At 38.6% G+C, this 20,289-nt stretch overlaps 1 protein-coding gene across 2 annotated transcripts; it reads left to right on the forward strand.

Annotated features, from left to right (window-relative positions):
- Positions 1 to 167: 167 nt before the first annotated feature.
- LOC132042619 (tRNA-specific adenosine deaminase TAD3-like) lies at positions 168 to 19,428 on the forward strand. 2 transcript variants are annotated; one of them, XM_059433155.1, is made up of 10 exons: positions 168 to 445; positions 526 to 577; positions 664 to 737; positions 1,210 to 1,331; positions 2,995 to 3,077; positions 3,191 to 3,290; positions 15,769 to 16,179; positions 16,678 to 16,781; positions 18,424 to 18,650; positions 19,021 to 19,428. In XM_059433155.1, exons 1-9 carry the CDS (start codon positions 373 to 375, stop codon positions 18,620 to 18,622), a joined length of 1,218 nt encoding a protein of 405 aa, XP_059289138.1. In that variant the 5' UTR covers positions 168 to 372; the 3' UTR covers positions 18,623 to 18,650; positions 19,021 to 19,428. The 2 variants fall into 2 exon arrangements, with proteins under 2 accessions (XP_059289138.1, XP_059289139.1); XM_059433156.1 differs by having other exon boundaries at positions 15,835 to 16,179.
- Positions 19,429 to 20,289: the final 861 nt, after the last annotated feature.

A 20,289-nucleotide genomic window follows, 5' to 3' on the forward strand; every position in this document is an offset into this window, starting at 1 on the left:
ATCCGCGCAAAAAAATATTTTCAGCTTATAAGCTGCTTTGGATAAGTTAAGTCAAACGGTCCCAATTATTTTTTTGAGCTTATTTTAAGCTGATCAGCCAAACACTTAAAAAAGCTAAAAATAGCTTATAAGCAACTTATAACCCAATTCAAACGGGCTCGTAGAAGTGTGAAGTGTTTGAGTTAAAAATATAGGGGGTTTATATAAAAGAAAAAAAAAAAAAAAAGACGAGTAAATATGGGTGCTTTGCCTAATTTGAAAACAGAAGAAGCAGCAAAAAGAGGCGCAAAAAAATAAAAAGGGAAGAAGCAGAAAGAGGCGGTGTGTGTGATTAGAGGAAAGCAGAGACAAGTGAGAGTGAGAGTGACTGGGATGGAGAATAGAGAGAGTGAAATAATTCACATACCTAAAAAGCCTTCCTTTCTTCCTCACCTCCAACCCACTGGTTTGTATTGTTCACTTCACTCAATTCATTCTTCCATTTCTTTTCTTGATGTCTAATCCCTCTTCTTTTCTTTTCACAAGTGAACGTGGTTGCTGCTGACATTGAACCCAAAGATGCCAATATTCTTGTCAGGTTTGCTCTCCTTACACTCATCTCACATGTAATTTTTATTTGGTTGCTGGATATGCTTATTCACTTTGCATTTTGCTTTTAATCAGGAAGTTGAATAAGATTGCACCATTGGGAAATTTGCGGCATGTGAAGCGTGTGCGCAAGAAGTGCATTGATGCAGGTCATTTTACTATCCCCCACTTCCCCAACTATAAAAGAAGGAGGCTCAGCTTTTATACTTGACTTTAGTAGTAATTAAGCATTTGCCAACTGCCCAAAGCATAAGCCAGTTAATGTTTATATATGCTGCTTATCACTAAAACTCCAAACATTAGTCTTTATTCTGCATTGTATTGTATCGGTTTCCTGTTGTTGAATTTGTCCTCAAACAAGCTTATATCCTTTTTGATAATTAGATGAGTGAGGGATGTGTTTTAATGAAGTCAATTGAAGATATTAAGCTTATATTGCTTGTCCCCCGCTATATTAATAATTTGGTTCTTATTTGGGAAACATATGGCCTGTTCTACTAGCTGTTTTTGGATATTCAAATACTGAATTTTTATGCCAGTATAGATGTCTTCTCCTGTTGGATTAAGGACAGTGAAATATAATATGTTAACAGCAGGGGTTTGTTATTTTATATTGTACAGGGAAACCTCAATTATCTCTGCTTTTATCTATGGCTGTTGAAAGTGATGGTGAGTTTGATCGCATGCCATATGAGATTCTTGAGCTTCTCAAATCATACCAGTTGAGTATTTTCATCACAAAAGTGGGTCATCCTTTTATCTTATGCTCCCCAAAATTTAATTGATATTTTATATAAGTAATCATGTAACATCATCATCCTCACTCGAGCTGAACAATAATTACATTACACTTGACCGATGGCTAGAAAGCATAGATATTACGCAGTTAGACTGTCTTTAGTGATATCAGTGTGCTTAGGTGAAAATATCGTCTGATCTTAAAATCATGTGGCATGGCAAACTTTGCTTCGTTTCTGTATAATTCTAGAAAAATTGATATCTTAGTATAAAAAATGTTATGCAACATTTGAACTGTTTTTTTTTGTTTGATAAGCAACATTGGAACTGAGGCGTAGTAGTAGTTGCTTATAAGCAACATTGGAAACTATTCTTCCAATTGGAGATTAAGTCAAACTCTACCTTGGGAACTTTGAGTGGTCCCTTCAAGTGCTATAAAAATTTAACAAAAACTTTGGACATATTGATAGACTTGGTCAAACTTTTCCCAACTCTGCCCTTGGCATTGCTTCTCATATTTGCTTGTTTTTGGATTTGTGGAATGTGAGGTTCAATGGTTTAGAATATACTGATAAGTTGGATCTCTGGATGGGTTCTTTTACTCGAAGTTTTATGCAGACTGTGTCCACTTTTGGTGTTAGCTTTTCATCTTATATTGTCCAATAAGTCACTTCTTCTGCACATGGGAGGTATCTCTTCATACCTTTAGCATATGTGCTCAGTTATGACTTTGAAGCATGAATTCTTTCGTCAATTTAGTTGATTATATTATTAATGTCAAGATGGGGAGAAATCTGTTTCTTCTACTTTCTGGATTACGCCACATGTAGATTGCTGATGTTGAATGGTGTAGATCATTTTGTCATTAATCAGTTAAATAATGCTGCTTAATTTTTCGATTTCATAACCAAGTTCAATGTTCGGTATTTGAAAAGAAAGCACTTGCTCCATTCTTTATCTGACACTTTAATTTTTCAAGTCCCAATTTTGTTCATCTTTTGAGGAAGTGCAACTTCCTCATTGTAATTGGACCCTCATGTTCATGAATTAACATGGTACAACCGTTTTGTGTAAGTAAGATGTGGAGATTCACAACTAGGAAAGTAAGATGCTACAGATTGGTGACGATTGAAATTTGTTTCCAGATAGTATATATATATATATATATATATTATTTTATTTTTTTTTAAATTGTGGTAAAATAGACAATTTTTTTACTAGAAAGCAAATCGGGTGTCTTAAATGAGAAAACCTAGTATATGTTGAATTGAATGACGAAACTCCGCTGGTCTAGAGTTTTCAATCTGGTGATTGTTCTGAAGTTTTCCTTTAATGCTTTGTTTCAAGTTCTTGAAATCTCTGATATCAGTATTGGTATTGATTAGTAATGTCGAAAATTTAGATTTTTTGCAAACAAGAAAACACCTTCATTTCTTTCTTCTGATGGCTGAATTTGGCTGATATTTTGTCAAACTCTTCAAGATCTTGCTTTATGCATATCCTTTGTAGTGATGGGAGTAAGCCAAATGTTCATAGTTACAATAAATATTACTTCTATGTTAAGTGACTTTAGTCTTTTCGAATTTAATTATTGCCTTTGTCTTAATGAGTCATGTTCCATTAGCTACATAAACTCTGTATTTTTGCATTTAAATATACTTGTTGCAGGTTTGCAAATATGCTGCAACATCAAAAGAAGAATGGGACGAACAGTGCAAGCTGTGGCCTACTTCCTATCATCCGCCAACCTAGTGAGTGTGGAAAGAAAAAGGCTGGACAATTCTGCCTATGCGTGCATCTGATAGGGCTAGCCTCATTTGCACCTGCCCTGACCTGACCTCTTTTCTTTTTCCCCCAATTACAGCAACATCAGTGGCATAACTGGATTTAGTGAAGAGGAGTCACAATCAGTTTTCGGTTTCATGAGACATACCATTGGTTTGGCAACATCTTTTGTTGGTCAGGTAAACGGTCTTATCCTACTGGTTCCAAATTTTTTTTCCTCTTTCTCTATATATGTCGTAAGGTAGTTGCAAAAAGCGCATAAACTCACCAAATTTTGTTGGGTCTTAAAGTGCAAAATGGAGTTAAAGCGTTGGCTTTAACGAAGAAAAGCTCTAATGAAGAAGAAAATTAAGATATATATATATATAACGTAACAAAAAATAACTACAAACACAAATAAAAACTATTTGAACATAAGTATTGAAACAAGTACTCCTATAATTAAGTAAATAAGTATATCAATAAAGTTAAAAATCATTTTGAATTTCTTATTTAGATGAAAAAATGCATATTTGTTTTTTGAGCTAGTTGTTTTATACTAAGTTCTAATTTCTTATTCCTAATAACTAAAAACTCATTTAACCCGCAAGGGTGGCTTAGTTGGTTGAGCATGGGGCTTTCATAATGGAGGTCTCAGGTTCGAAACCCCCTGCCTACGACAGCAGGGGATTTGTCTTCTGGGTTGAGCTCGTCGCACCGGGCTTGCCTAGTGCGGGTTACCTCTCCTGTGTGGTTTGCGAGCTATTGCACAAGAGCTGGGTTTACCCTGTGCGCACCCGAAGGGTAGCGGCTGCGGGTTCCCATGTCATAAAAACTCATTTACAAAGTTTTTTCTACAATCAAAGTATCAGTTTACCCACTAGGGGTTTAGAAAGCTGATTGAGCAATGGTGGACTTCATATGAAATTCAAGGGGAACCTGATACAATCCTGACCAAGAAGTTGCTGCTCTTGAAATCAGATCTGAAGAAATGGAGCAAAGAAGGTTTTGATAAGCTGGACAACATGAAAACCAAGACTATGGCTAAAATGGAGGAACTGGACTATGGGGGCAGGGGTCAACAAAGTGAAGGCGAAAAGGAAGCAGAAAAAAATGCTATTGGTAGGGAGCTGGAGGAAATTGCGAAATCAGGGGAAATCTTTTGGAGACAGATCCAGAAGTTTGTGGTTAATACAGGAGGACAAGAACACAGTTTGTTCATAAACAGGCCAATGCTCACAAGAGATTTAACTGCATTGATAAACTTGAAATTGATGGAGTTTTGCTAGAAGATGAAAGGCTAATCAAAGAAGAGATTTTGAATTTCTATGAAAAATTATTCAGAGAAACTGAAATATGGAGGTCAAGTTGGGAAGATGATAGCTTGAGCAAAGTTTCTGATGACGATAGAGAGTGGATTCAGAGACCTTTTGACATGGAAGAACTAGATACAGTGATTAAACTTTTTAATGGCGATAAAGCACTTGGCCCAGACGGTTTAATCTAACTTTTGTCCAAAACTGTTGGAGCATTGTGAAAGAAGATGTTTGGAGGGCTGTGAATGCTTTTCACCAGAAGGGTACTTTCTTAAGGAGCCTCAACTCCACCTTTATTACTCTTATTCCAAAGAAAAAGGGGCAGCAGAAATGAAAGATTTCAGGCCAATCACTTTACTGAGGAGTGTGTATAAGATTATAGCTAAACTATTGGCTGAAAGGCTCAAAGTGGTGATAGGAAAACTAATTTCTGAAAGCCAGAATGCATTTATTAAAGAAAGGCAAATCATTGAGATAGCATGGTTGCAAATGAAAGTATTGACTTTTTACTCAAGAAAAAGAAAAGAGGGTTTGTTTGTAAGCTTGATCTTGAAAAAGCTTATGATCATGTTAATTGGCTCTCTTCTAAATCTGCTCTGACAAATGAACTTTGGGGACAGATGGATAGAGGGGAAAAATGCATATCTACAGTCAGATTTTCTGTTCTGATTAATGGGAGTCCACAAGGTTATTTTAGATCTCAGAGAGGCCTGAGACAAGGGGACCCTTTGTCTCCTCATCTTTTTGTTTTGGTGATGGAGATTCTCAGTAAATTGTTGAAGAAAGCTGAAAACTTAGGATGGATTAAGGATCTCAATATTGGCAGTAACAGGGGAAAGATGGTAATGCTCACACACATTTTATATGCTAATGATACCATTATTATGTCTGAGGCAGAAAAAGAACAGATTCTTCATCTCAGAGGGGTCCTTTTAATTTTTGAATTCCTTACTGGATTGAAGATTAACCTGTCAAAAAGCAGCTTATTTAGCATTAATGCTGATGATGTGGTTAAAGATTTAGCAGCTTTGTTGGAGTGTAAAGTGGAGAAATTCCCTACAAAATATCTGGGACTTCCATTGGGGGCAAGAAGAAATGAACAAAACTTGTGGCCAGGAGTCCTGGACAAATGCACAAATAAACTGACTCCTTGGAAGAAGCAGTATATTTCATATGGGGGTAGAGTTACTCTTACAAATAGTGTACTTGATGGGGTTCCCACTTATATGATGTCAACGTTTAGTATCGAAAAAAAGCTGAACTCTTTAAGGAATAAGTTCTTATGATAAGGTTGTGCTGGAAGTAGAAAGATGCATCTAATCAAATGGGAGAAGGTCGTAAGGGATAAAGAAGGGGGATGATTGGGAGTTAGAAACTTGAAAATGGATAACAAAAGTTTGTTCTTTAAGTGGCTATGGAAATATAGTTCTGAAGATGAGGCTTTTTGGAAGCAGATAATTGAAGCTGTTTATGGAGTAAAGGAGGGATGGAGAAAAAGACCATGCTTAGCCAACTCTCACACAAAAGGATGGATCTGGAAGAACACAATCAGGTTATGGTATGGATTCTTTTCTCATACCAGTTAAGAAGTGGGAAATGGTAAGAGATTCAGGTTCTGGACGAGGCAATGAGAGTTTGGAATCCAGATTCCCAAATTAATATAACTGTTCTATCACCAAGGAAGGTAGTATAGCTGAATTCTATTCAAATTCAGGTTGGCAATTTAATTTTAGCAGAAATTTGAATGATTGGGAGATAGAAAGATTCTGTCAGATGTTGACACTAATAAATGGGATTCTCTGATCTGGAAGAACAGAAAGGATAAAAAGCTCTATGTGAACAATTGCTACAAGTTGTTGATGAGGCAGACAGGATATTGGGAACACAATTGGCCATGGAAGATGATTTGGAAGACAAAAGCCCCTATGAAAGTAGCTGTCTTTGGTTGGATTGTAACTTGGGGAGCCTGTTTAACTCAAGAAAATTTCCAAAGAAGAGGTTTTTTTCTGGCTAACAGGTGCTATTTATGTGAGAAGGAACAAGAATCAGTTGAGCATCTTTTTTTTGCACTGTAGGATTTCTAGACAGTGCTGGGATCTTTTCCAGAGTATTTGTGGTATCTCTTGGGCAATACCTAATAGCATAAGAGATTTTCTTGAGTGCTGGCAAGGGCAAAGGATCCAGAAAGGCTTGAAGCAGATTTGGAATACTATTCCTTTATGCATATTTGGGATCTTATGGCTGGAGAGGAATATAGCTTGTTTTGAAGGACAAAGAGATCATATTTCTAGAATTAAGAACAAATGTTTACATAATCTTTTCTTATGGTGAAAGGGTAGTCTTATGGCTAGCACAAATGAGTATATGAATTTCTTGGATTTGCTGGGGGACAGACAATAGATGTAGGCTTTATGTTCATTATGTTTTGATTTGCATTCCCTTTGTTTTGTACTAATTGTACCATCTTGGTACTTTTTTTCTTTCAATAAAACTTTACAAAAAAAAAAAAAAAAGAAAAAAAAAAAAGGAGTCTACCAACTATATTTACTGTCTAGTACTTAAAGACATAGCCCATGGGTCATGAGGCAGATGCCTTAGCACCTTAGCGACTGTACTAAACCGTTGCTCAAGTGAGGCAAAGCGCACAACCTAGCTTTAAATGAGTTGCACATCTCAAACGAGCTTTTAAGGACACTATAACCCCCCCCCCCCCCCCCCCCCACGCCCACCCCAAAAAAAAAAAAAAAAAAAAAAAAAGGAGAATCCAGAAGTTAAGAGTGATTATCTTAATCAATTGGTTAAGAAAAAAAATCTAAGTTTAGAGGAGTGTTGTCAAAGGCTCGCTTAAGCCCTGAAGCGAGGCTCAAAACATGTTGAGCGCTTTGCCTCGCTTTATGTGCGCTTCAGTGTCATCATCAAGGCCCTAAGACATATGTTTCCTTGCCAATGAGCCTCTCTTCAAGACATGACACTAGATAATTGATATTTCACTTTATCGTAATGTTTTTACAATTTCTTTGTCCATATATTTGTTATTCATGCTTATTATTATTAGTCTTGGACTAAACACATATATATATTTGTATTTTTGCACCATTGCCCCTTTTTCATTAAAGCCCACGCTTTATTTGCGCTTTGGGCTTAAAGACCCAGCTGACCTTAGCTTTTTTGCGCTTTTCGCTTTTGATAACACTGGTTTAGAGCTATTTATTAGCTGTTACTTAAATAAAGTGATTATCTTAATCAATTTTCTGATGATCACTTTTTTTAGACAACCAGAAACAATTTTAATAGTTCAAGGCAAACAGGCCACGTGGTTTATGTTGGCATTTCTAATTTCTTGTATGCATTCTCGATTCTACCAGCTACTTCATTTAGAAGAAAATCCCAAACATAAGTAAAGCTTTTGTCAATGTTGTTTTTGATAAGTTAAAGTTTTATAGCCCGCAAGGGTGGCTCAGTTGGTTGAGCATGAGGCTTTCATAATGAACCCCCTGCCAACAAAAGTAGGGGATTTGCCTTCTGGGTCGAGCTCGTCGCACATGGCTTGCCTAGTGTGGGTTATCTCTCATACGTGGTTTGCGAGCTATTGCACAGGAACAGGATTTACCCTGTGCGCACCCAAAGGGTTGCGGCTGCGGGTTCCCTTGTCATAAAAAATAAGTTAAAGTTCTATTAAAAAAAAGTACTAAGATAGTACTGCAGCAAATACAAAAGGCAGGACTTGTTTTACATTACATATTCTGGGAATCTAACAAGTCCAGCAAATCATGCAAATTCAAAACTAACGTCCCTTTCACAAAAAGTACAAATTCTGCATACATCTATACTTAACAACAGAGACCATCTCCTTTTTATCTTTAAGACATCTCCTATTTCTTTCACTCCATATAGTCCACGCAATGCACAGAGGGATAGTCATCCTATCTTCTTATGAAATTTGCCAGTATAAGATGTCTGTGAGAAAGTATGGGAGAAAATATTATTATTGAATTGTGTATCTACATTATTACATTGAGCCCTATTTATAGACACTACATCCTAATCCTTTTCCATGAAGGATACAATATACAAATCCTATTCCTATTCCTATTCCTATTCCTATTCTAACACTCCCCCTCAAGCTGGTGCATACAAGGCATATGTCGAGCTTTTTACGGATGTATCTATTACGAGGACGGCGAGTGACTTGGTGAAAATATCCCAGTTGATCACTCGACTTCACAAATTTAGTAACAATATCTCCGGAGAGTATCTTTTCCCTGACAAAGTGACAATCTCATGAAATACCGGATTTAATGCGATATGAAGGGCCGCTTTGTTATCACACACAAGTTCCATTTGACTGATTTCTCCAAATTTTAGTTCTACGAGCAAGCGCTTAATCAAACTAGCTCGCGAAGTTGCTACGGCCATTACTCGATATTCGATTCGACTAGATCGAGCAATGACACTCTGTTTCTTACTCTTCCGGGGACACCAAATTACCTCATTAACATACAATATTCGGATGTAGAACGTTCATCGAAGGTGATCTGCGTAATCGGCATCTCGTATATCCAACGTCCGCTATGGCCTCGATCTTGGAAAACAATCCTTGACACGGAGCCGACTTAATATATCGCGAGAATGCGGACACCGCATCCCAATGACAATCACGGGGAGAATCCATAAAGCGACTTACAACTGCTCGGAAACGAAATGTCGGGGTTTAGTCAACGTGAGATAATTCAACTCACCGATCGCCCGCCATATCTTCAGGATCCGAGTGGCTCCCCCGTCTGGCGGGAGTTCGGTATTCGGATCCATAGGAGTGTCAATGGGTCACATCCCATCATTCGTCTCTCCTAAAAATGTCTAAGGCATCTTTGCGTTGCGAAATAACAATACACGACGTGGATTGGGCAACCTCGATACCTAGGAAATACTTCGGCCAAGATATTTAGTACGGAAATGTTGAAAGAGATGTTGCTTTAAATTAGTGATACCGTCTTGATCATTGCCGATTATAACGATGTCGTCAACATAAACCACCAAATAAATATTCAAATACGGAAGCGAATGTCGATAAAACACGAATGATGCGCTTCGGCTGCGAGTCATGCCAAACTGCGAATTCGGTGTCTTTGAATTTACCAAACCAGGCTCGAGGCGGTTTCGGACCATAAAGTGACCGACGCAATCGACACGCGATTAGACTCCTACCGAGCAACAAAACCGGTGGTTGCTCCATAAACTTCCTCTCAAGATCACCATGGAGAAAAACATTCTTAATTTCCAAATGATAAAGAGGCCAATGGCAGATAGCAGCCATGGATAGAAAAAGATGGACAAATGCTATTTTAGCCACGGGAGAGAAAGTATCACTGTAATCAAGCCCAAATATCTGTGTATACCCCTTTGCAACAAGGCGAACCTTAAGCCGATCAACTTGGTCCGGGACCAACTTTGACCGCATAAACCCAACGACGACCAACGAGAGATTTCCACGAAGGAAGAGAACGAAGCTCGAAGTACCACTGCTCGTGTGTAAAGCCGACATCTTGTCGATCATAGCTTTGTTGCCATTCGGGATGAGAAAGGGCTTCACTGTAGACTTAGGAATGGGGACGGAGGACGATGATGATGCGAAGGCATAATGGGATGATAATAGACGATGATAACTTAAAAGGGTATAATGTGGGTTAGTACTACGAGTGGACCGTTTACGCTTTCCGAAGTGCGATCGGGCGATCGGGGAGGAGACAAGTCCGCGATAGGTGTAGGATTCGACGCGTGACATGAATCATCCGGGTCACGATGTTGGGTCGATCTTCGGACGCGATCGACGATGATAAGTCGGAAGTGGTGGTACTGTGACTGGAGATGTAGAAGTAACTATAGATTCCTCAAAGGTCGGTGCAGGTAAAACCTTAGGTATAGGTAAGACCTCAGTGATATCAGGATGGTCAGAAAGAGACCTAAAGTAAGGTTGAGACTAAAAAATGTGACATCTGCAGACATAAGATATCGACGGAGATCAGGTGAGAAGCAACGATACCCTTTTTGAACCCAGAATAACCAAGAAAGACACGTTTAAGAGAGCGAGGAGCTAATTTATACGTCCACGGAGCTAGGTTATGCACAAAACATGTGCTCCCAAAACACGAGGAGGAAGAGAGTATAAAGATGAGCGAGGATATACTATGGGATATGGAATCTGTTACCGAGACGAGAAGATGAGGGCATTTGATTAATTAAATGGCAAGACGTGAGGACTGCATCGCCCCAAAAACCCTTTTGAACCCGAGAATAACTAAGAAAGACCCATTTAAGAGAGCGAAGAGCTAATTTATCTGTCCCCGGAGCTAGTTTATGCCTGAAAACATGTGCTCCCAAAAACACGAGGAGGAAGAGAGTATAAAGATGACTGAGGATATACTATGGGATATGGAATCCTATTCTGAATAGAAGATGAGGGCATTCGATTAATTAATGGCAAGATGTGAGGATTGCATCGCCCCAAAAACGCAGCGGAACATGGGATTCAATGAGAAGAGTGCGAGCAGTCTCAATGAGATGCCTATTCTTCCTTTCTGCTACCCGTTACGCTAAGGGGTGTAGGGACAAGATGTTTGATGAATAATTCCTTGGTGAGTCATAAACTGTTGAATCTGGGAGGATTTGTATTCTAAGGCATTATCACTACGAAAAGTACGAATAGAAGCACCAAATTGATTTTGTATTTCAGCGCAAAAACTCTTGAATATAGAGAATAACTCAGAACGATCTTTCATTAAGAATAGCCAAGTACGTACGGAAAAATCGTCAATGAACTAACAAAATAACGAAATCCTAAAGATGAGCGGCTACTAGGACCCCGAATATCGGAATGAACTATTGAAAAAATAGAGTCTGCGACTCTCGGCCACTACGTGGAAAGGTAGTGCGAGTGTGTTTCCCAAGTTGACATGATTCACAATCTAATTTGGACAGACTAGACAAACTAGGCACCATCTTTTGTCACTTGAACAGACTCGGATGTCCCAATCATTTATGGATTAAGTCTAGAGGATCTGTAACGGAGCATGTTGTGGAGGAATTAGGAGAGGTAAGTGTTAGATAGTAGAGGCCTTGTGATTCATATCCTGCACCAATCACCTGTCCCGTACTGCAGTTCTACATAACAAAAGAATCATCAAGAAATATTATGGCACAATTTAAGGCACGTGTCAAACGACTAACAGATGCAAGATTGAAAGGACAATCAGGGACATAAAGAACAGAGTTTAGAGTGACAGAAGATAGGGGATTAGCTTGTCCAACCCCTTTTGGTTTTGTTTGGATCCCATTGGCTAAAGTAATCGGAGGAAGAGACTGTGAGTAAGTAATATTTGACAAAAGTGATTTGTTACCAGAAATATGATCAGAAGCGCCTGAGTTAATGACCCACGATGGAGGGATACTAGACTGTGAAACACAAGCGAAGGAATTACCAGCAACAAAAGTATTAGGCTGAGAATCTGTGGCTACTTGTCGAGATATCTATTTACTTGCTTGATACTGAAGGTACTCATTATATTCAACTTCAGATAAAAGCCTCAGATTTCTTGTAGTGTCAGTCTGAGCAACATGAGCATTGTTGGGTGGTTGACCATGCAGAGCACGACATACATGAGTGTGTCCAAACTTATGACAATAACTACACTGAACATCATTGGGTAGTGGACCATGTAGAGCATGGCATACGTCGCGAGTGTGTCCAAACTTATGACAATAACTATACTTAGTTCGAAATTTTCCAAAACGACCTCCTCATCGATTATCCATAGACTGAGATGTTCGATTCTTTATGGTTTGAGATGCGAGAATAGAGGAGTCAACGGTTGGTGATGAAACCACTGTGTGATTAGGAGGCGCAGCAAGATGAAGCAAACGAGAAAATAGTTCATCAATTATAGGAACCGCAGGACTAGCCAAAATCTGATCACGCACCGAATCAAGGTCAGTAGGAAGTCCAGTAAGTGTAAGAACTAGAAACATTTGTCTTTGCTCCTGTTGTTTTTAAACGTTCGTAGTGACTGGCATCAACTGCTCAAATTCCTCCATGACTGCCTGTACCTGTCCTAAGTAAGTAGACATATCTGATTCCTGTTTCTTTAGTTGGTCATCCGAGATATCACATCATAAAATCGAGCTATGTCATTAGTGTATAAAGCGCGAGCCTTTTCCCAAACAGAATAACATGTCTGGAAGCAATGGAACAAGGGCATCAACTTGGGATCAATAGATCGCCACAGAAGGCTACATAATTGAGCGTCAACCTTCTTCCACTGTGCTTTGGCCTTTCCATCTGTCTCCACTAGTCTTTTCCTTTTTGTCAACCACAGTAGCCTTTTGCGTTAAGTGATCTTGAACACCTTGACCCTTGCACCACAACTCAACTGAGGAAGTTCAAGCTAAATAGTTTGAACTTCCCATTAACGGTTCGGAAGTAATCATAGGGCTTGAAGTTCCGATTTTTGGAGCCAAAAATATCATATCCGAGAGACATGGCTCAAAACTTCAAGAAAGACACACAAAACGGGGACAAAAACTTATCTGATGGTTCTAAGAAAACAGAGATCCAGAAGACACTAGAAATCAACCGCAGGAAAATTTTGCCGGAAAACTAAAAGTGATCAGAATTCAGAAATAACTGCTGGGGTAGGTGCGAAATTGCTGACACACCCGGCTGGGAAAAAAAAATTTGTCAAAAAAGTGGCCGGAAAAATGCAGATCTGCCGGAAACGTGCTGCAGTCGCTGGAACCCTAATTCCGGCGATCGGAATCTTCTGCAAACTGATATAAAGTGCTCGGAAGACCTGGGCAACTTCAACTGAAGAGAAACAGATTGGAAAACAGTGCTGTATCGCCGGAAAAATAGTGCTGAAAGGCCGGAACACTGTTCACACGTACTGTTCACATCGGAAAAATTGTTCTGGTGATAATATTTTATTATGGCTCTGATACCATGTGAGAAAGTATGGGAGAAAATATTATTATTGAATTGTGTATCTACATTATTACATTGAGCCCTATTTATAGACACTACATCCTAATCCTTTTCCATGTAGGATACAATATACAAATCCTATTCCTATTCCTATTCTAACAATGTCTTCCAAAACATAACAAACTTTAAAGCTGTGAGGTGCTGCCCAGAAAACTCCAAAAGTTATCAAGAGCACAGTCCAGAGCTGCCAAGTAAAGCTGCACTATACGAAAAGATGATCAGCAGATTCAGTGGAACTATCACATAAATAACACCTGCTGCAAAGCTTATACCCTCTTTTTTTTGCAAATTCTCATGGGTTATACAAACCCTATGAGCTACCAACCACACAAGACAAGCCACTTTAGGAGGGGCTAATGTCTTCCAGATCATCTTCCATGACCAAGAATCAACATTGTCAACAGAGTTTTCCTGAAGCAATCACTAGAAGCAGTTCACAGAGAATTCTCCATCTTTGCTTGCCTTCCAAAACATGGCATCATCTTTATGCCCGTCTAACACTACAGATTGCATTTTACACAGCAAAGCCCAAACATCTTCCAACTCCCAGTCATTGAAGTCCCTCCTGAAGTGAAAATTCCATCCTGCAATAGTAAAACAATCAGCCCGCAGTATATCAGAAAATCTCGCCAGCCTGTTCTGTTTACCATTGTCAAAAAAATAAAATCTCGCCAGCCTGTTCAAGACTGGAAATTGATCCTTAAGTAGCCCTTCTCCTATCTTTCCATAACATAACTCTTTTTCCATCTCCCACCGTCAAGACAATATGCTTAGCAAGGTCTTCCCATAGTTCTGAAATCTGTTTCCAAATAGACCCACCATAATTCTGTCAATCTTTTATTCTTTTTATTTTTATTTTTATAATGGTATAAAGTTTTACATTAATGCTCAGTACCAAGATGGTACTCCAATGGTTACACAAACTGGACTTGTCCAAATTACATGACAACAGACTCTAGCAAGTCCAGAAACTCTTTAACACATCAGTAGCAAAAGACCCACTATTCCAAAACAATAAATTCGGAATACATTTAAATTTTATAATAGCTACACATTCCTTCTTCCCATCGAAGCATCTTTTGTTCCTTTCTAGCCATATAGTCAATGCTATGCATAAGGGGATGTCCTCCAAAGCTTCTTTTGTCTCCTTTCAGTTCTCTGTGTCTGCCAAATATGGAGCAGGTCTCTAAAAGTTGATGGCATTACCCATTGAACTCCAAAAATGCATAAAAATATAGACCAAATCTGCCATAAAAAGCTACGGTGAATTAGCAAGCGATCCACCTATTCCCTAGCATTCTCACAAAAAAAGCACCTGCTGCAAAGAATAACTCCTTTCTTCTGCAGCCTATCCTGCGTTAAACATGCTCCGCGAGTAGCGGCCAGCCAAAGCAGGCCACTTTGGTTGGTAAATTAATCTTCCATATCATTTTCCAAGGCCATTCTTTGTCATGTTCCACTGAACGATCTTGTAGCTTGTCATAGCATGTCTTAACAGTGAATGCTCCATCTTTACCTTCCATATACCATTGAGAATCTTCCTTGCAATCATCTAATGTCGTATTCTGCATTTTATGTAAAAAAGGAGGCAGCTTCTGTCATTTCCTAGTCATTAAGCCTTCTTCTAAATTGAAGGTCCATCCTGAGTTAGAAATGCATTCTGCCATTAGACTATCCTTATCTCTGACCAAATTGAATAATGAAGGAAACATGTCCTTAAGTAGCCCATCTTCACACCATTTATGTGTCCATAGCCTATTTTTTCTCCATTCCCTTCCATAGCCTATTTTTTCTCCATTCCCTACTTTTAGAATTATACTACTATTTTTGAACTCCCCCCAAAGGTTCACAATATATCTCCAAATCGCAACTTCGTATGAGGTCTTAACAGGTTGGGGATCCCAACAGACCTGTTTTCCATATTTGGAAGTAATAACAGATTTCCATAATGCATTCTTGCCACAAGATCTAAAAGAAAATCTGGTCACATACTTTGGGACAAATGTGAAAATTTCTGTTTATTTCAATAAGTATGCAGTTATCCTTTCAAGTTTCCATATGCTACACAAGTTTGCTGGTGATAATTGTTATATGGTTATTCCTTCTAAATCTATGGCCTGTCTTTAGTTTTGATCCAGCTGTAGGCTTCTGTTTGATTGCCCTCGGGTATGTTTTTGCTATTTTTCTGTTATTAGGTCCTTAATAACTGTCAAGACCATGTTTATATTGTTTCTGCAATCATTTAGAAAGGAAGTGGATCTGCAGTATGCTCCCGTAAATATGTCTCAAACAGGCAGTATTTACTTTTGACTTGAACTTTCTCTGCAGGCGGTCAATGCTGCCATTATCGTAGATCCTTCAGCTAAGCAGGTAATTGCTAGTGCGTGTGATCAGGTAATATCCTCAGCCAGTTCCACAAATGAGGTCAGCAAGGAAGGGACCTTCTCTAACTATCTAGAAAACCTCAAAGCCTCTAACTTGGAAAACCAGCAAACATTGCTTTTGGACGGTTCAGTTGGTGAATTTAAACATATAAACGTTGCTTGTGTACATCCTTGGCAATGGGCACTGCAATCGCTAAGTCCAAGCTCTGGTTGCTGGCATCCTTTCCGGCATGCCGCTATTGTAGCCATTGAATATTTTGCTGCCAGGGCTCGGCAACTTTTTCCTGATTACAAACTTAATGGAGAGGATTCTAGAAAGGAGGACTGCACGCCGTCTCCTGTGAAAAGACAGAAGGTAAGGCCCACAGATTTAAGCTACATGCCTTTTAATAATATGCTGACTGCTTGATTCCAGCAACTCTGGCTGCTGAATTCTCCCTTCCTTCTACAGGAAGAAATACAGCTCTTATGGCGCCTTGGGCCCATGCTAACCTCTTTTCCTACCGTTGTCGAGAATTTTTGACGACCCAAATAATTTGATAAGTGTGATTGTGTCCTCTTTAAATAAAAAAAATATTTTCAAGAAGTGATGATATCACTCAGTTTGTAATTACTTTTGGCACTATCTTGGTGCGTTCTATGAGATGAATTTGATCTGTCTCAAAATAGAAGCAGCTTTTTCCGTATTGTCTCTTTAGCTGTTATGCTACAAAAATGATTTCTATTCATCCTTTGTTGTCAATAATTTTATTTTCCTGTTCCTTCATTTTCAAAACGTACAACTATCTTTTCCTCTCTTGAATCATAAATCATGTCAATTTTTTGAGGAAAATATCATGATACGCCTTATCAGATCAAGGAGTCTGACTTCCAAAGTAATGGTCATAGTTCTGAATCACTCAGACCTTATCTATGCACTGGATGTGACATTTACCTGGCTTGGGAGCCATGTGCAATGTAAGTTGTCATATGATTTAACAATTATCTTACTGATTATTTTTTTTGCTTAGCTTCAATATGCGGGATTAATTTGGAAAAACAGTAGGGATATGCAAGAACAAACAATTTTATCGGAAACATTCCTCTAATGAGTTCCCTGGGGAATTCTATAGTCAATGGAATATATAGAATTGGGATCAATCAGTCCTGTTATTTATTACTGATCAGAATTGGACCATAACAGAATTTAGTCAGATTGATCTATAGATCCATATCAAATGCAGCCTCTATCTTTATTTTGCTCCAGAGGGCAGGTTTATAACTACAATTTAACTAATAAGTAGTATAGTAGAAAGAAATAGATGAATCTTTCTACCATACTATCCCGATTCTAGTCGCACTTATTTCATTTAAGACATGAAATTGGAATCTTTTTCATTTTATTTCGTCAATTTTGGCCAAGAACTCAGAATTCAAGTTTCATTCAAATTAGTTAACAATTAGTCGTTTTGACCGACTGTTTTACGTAAATAATAAGTAGAAAAGCGGTAGGAACTAGAATAAATAGTGCAGTAGCAATAAGGGTCCCAAATGAACGGGCTTATTCGAAAAAGGCATTGTTCTTTGGAAGATTTATCTCGTGTCTGGTACTGCATGGTTCTACTCTGCAACCCTGAATCATTCTCTTGAAGATCATCTTCATCATAAATGACCGACTTGCCCCGAAATGACCTGGACAAATAGGGATATCCCAGTTCACTGGGCCTATGGGAGCAGCTTGAATGGATGTCTTTTCCCCTTGTTGAATCAGCCAAGTCAGTGGCCTTTCTTTTTTGCGGGTTTGCCTGTTGATGTGGCTAGTTCACCCATCAAAAGTTTGTGCTTGTTGAATTCTGCGGTGAACTGTTGATGGTAACTTGCATTAAATTGTTAACTGAGGGAGTATGGCGGTCATTCTACAAGATTATGGAGGTGTCAGAGAGAGAACGGTGAACATGTGGTTCACTCAAATACAAGTACTAACAAACAGAGAGAGCCCAAAAGTTCAGAGTAGGGTTTTACCATGAAACAAGAAAATAGTACGGTGGACTATATGGACTGAAAGAAACAGAAGATGTCTTGAAGACTGCTAATCAAGATAAAATCTAACTGCATACTTTTGTTCTGCTAATGGTGTAGATTGGGACATGCCTGAAACAGTAGTACAAATGATAGAGGCACTGTAGGATTAGAAGGATATACTTTTGCGGTTTTCTTCTCAAGGTAATGTACAGTTGTAATAGCACACCCTTTGTGCTAGTTAATCTATAAAATGAGTTTACCTTCTCAAGAAAAATCTTTATACTATTAAGGAAGTAGGTCCAATAAACATTTTTGGGACACGTCTTGCTTTAGAATTGATGGGGAGTATAGTGTGGAAATTTGATTGTACCTTTATCAAATAGTATGGAAGTTTGATCTTACCTTTATCAAACAGTATGGAAGTTTGATCAAAACCTGATCTCCAGATTACATTCTGGTGGTTACTGGTTAGCATACAAGTTCATATCTGTTAGGTTTCTTTGGAGGTGTGTTTGAGCTCTGCCTATGTAAGTTGTTAGTTGATATTTAACTGATCTCAACTTCAATTTCCTGTTGTGTTGATTGTGTTGCTGTTTAGGTGCGCAATGGCGCTTGTCCATCAAAGAGTTAGACGGATATTTTTTTCTTTCCCAAATTCCAATGCTGGCGCACTAGGAAGTGTTCACAGAGTGCAAGGGGAGAGGAGCTTGAATCACCATTATGCTGTTTTCAGGGTCGTGCTGCCTGAGTTGCTCAGGAATAAAGTTATGGATGCAAAGACTGCTGGAAGTGGTTGAAACAGACACCTAATCAGCTTTTGAAGAGGTTAGGTCTTTGAGTTAAGTCAAATAAATATTAATTTGCATAATTCTCCATGATAGATGTTCGTTCGGTCTCCCTTACGTATATGCAAGTATTAAAAGTGATACATATTAACTAGAATTGAAGTGTTAAATTGTGATCCTCTAAATGGGAAGCTGCCCATTGCATTGGCTATAAAATGGCCCCCCAAAAAAGAAGAATAGACATGAAAGCATATCGGTTGGCATGCTCCTTAAGCAACTTCAAATATCTATGTACTTGAGCTTTGGATTGCCTTTTTACTCTTAGGGTCCATGATTCCCTTTATAAGCGAGCGATACAGAGTGAAATTGTTCTTTTTATGTGTACTTATGTTACCTTTCTAGTCTCTCAGGGTTGCAATTCAAGTTACGCTGGCAATCATATAACTTCGTAGTTGATGCTTTCAGAACCATGTAGCTTGTGTAGTCTCTCTAGCTTGTGTGGGTACAATGATCCGTTCCCTTTGGTGGGTATTTTACCAAGTTCGCAAGCTATAATATGCATCAAGGATGGACAAGCAAGCAAATTCCTGGAATTTGACAGGTGTTGTAATGATATATTTTTCCACATCTGCAGAGCTGGTGTAGCTTGAGTTTGTAATCTTTTCCGGAAACACTGTAACATTAATGTTAGTTAGTACTATATATCACTCTGTTTCCCCCTTGCCAACCAGAGATATAATGAAAAGGAATGCTGTATTTCGAGTTTGAAATCATCTAAAAAATTCTCAAGAAGCAAGATCTGAAGATGATTGATTTCTCATGCAAATGGTTCCTCTGGGACAATTTTTGTGATTGACGAATTCCAAAACGAAACCTGACAGCAAATCCATGTTTGCCCCTGCCTAGCTTCATAGAATGATGGCTATGTGAATCCATTTTTTTTTAAGTTATGAATATGGCATATTGCAATGAGCAAGGGGATGACGAGGTGAACAATCAACCGAATTCTGATAAGAGCTGAAATAGAAATCTTAGTCCAGTTAACTTACAGCAATTCCAGCCCTTACCATGGGAAATGGAAAATGGCTATTCATCATTTCCTCTCCTGACGCAGGCAGATACACACGTCAAGCACATAATTGCTACCTTGCTGCTTTCATTAGATTTTGTCGCGACACATTTTTCCTTAAAATGAGCCTTCGAATGACATCCATTCAGGTTTTGAATTTTCCCCCTTCTCTTTTCAAGTTAAATAGCATGATCTCCCCAATTAATTAGCTAAAACTTTCTGTAAGACTGAAGAATGTTCGATTGCACTCACTATGAATCTTCCTCAAAATATAATCTCCCTCTTTAATATTGTGTAACCTATAATAATTACGGGGAAGTACAAGGCATTGCGGGGACAGTAAGTAATGTATCATTCCAAGTTTTTAACTATTAATACTACCATCATAAGCAACACTGAGACCAAGAGTGTAAGAGTGCACAATATTTCAAGCCTAAGGATGTTTGCTTACGGGAGAAGCCCTAAGTTCCGAAGAAACAACAGGCAGAACGCAAGCAACATAAGAAGAGCGTTATTTCATGCTTGTCTCATTTCGGCATCAATTTGTATGCAGAACTAATGCTCAGATATTCATCGTCCTTAAAAGTGCTGTTACAATTTTTCAATAGAA

Source organism: Lycium ferocissimum, unplaced genomic scaffold (assembly GCF_029784015.1).
Source record: "Lycium ferocissimum isolate CSIRO_LF1 unplaced genomic scaffold, AGI_CSIRO_Lferr_CH_V1 ctg1659, whole genome shotgun sequence".
Classification (NCBI taxonomy): Eukaryota; Viridiplantae; Streptophyta; class Magnoliopsida; order Solanales; family Solanaceae; genus Lycium; species Lycium ferocissimum.

Excerpts from the sequence above, each read along its gene's own strand:
- LOC132042619 (XM_059433155.1), top strand. The coding sequence starts at position 373 with ATGGAGAATAGAGAGAGTGAAATAATTCACATACCTAAAAAGCCTTCC. Across the intron at positions 446-525 it reads TCCTCACCTCCAACCCACTG|TGAACGTGGTTGCTGCTGAC; the intron begins GTTTGTATTGTT and ends TCTTTTCACAAG. Across the intron at positions 578-663 it reads GATGCCAATATTCTTGTCAG|GAAGTTGAATAAGATTGCAC; the intron begins GTTTGCTCTCCT and ends GCTTTTAATCAG.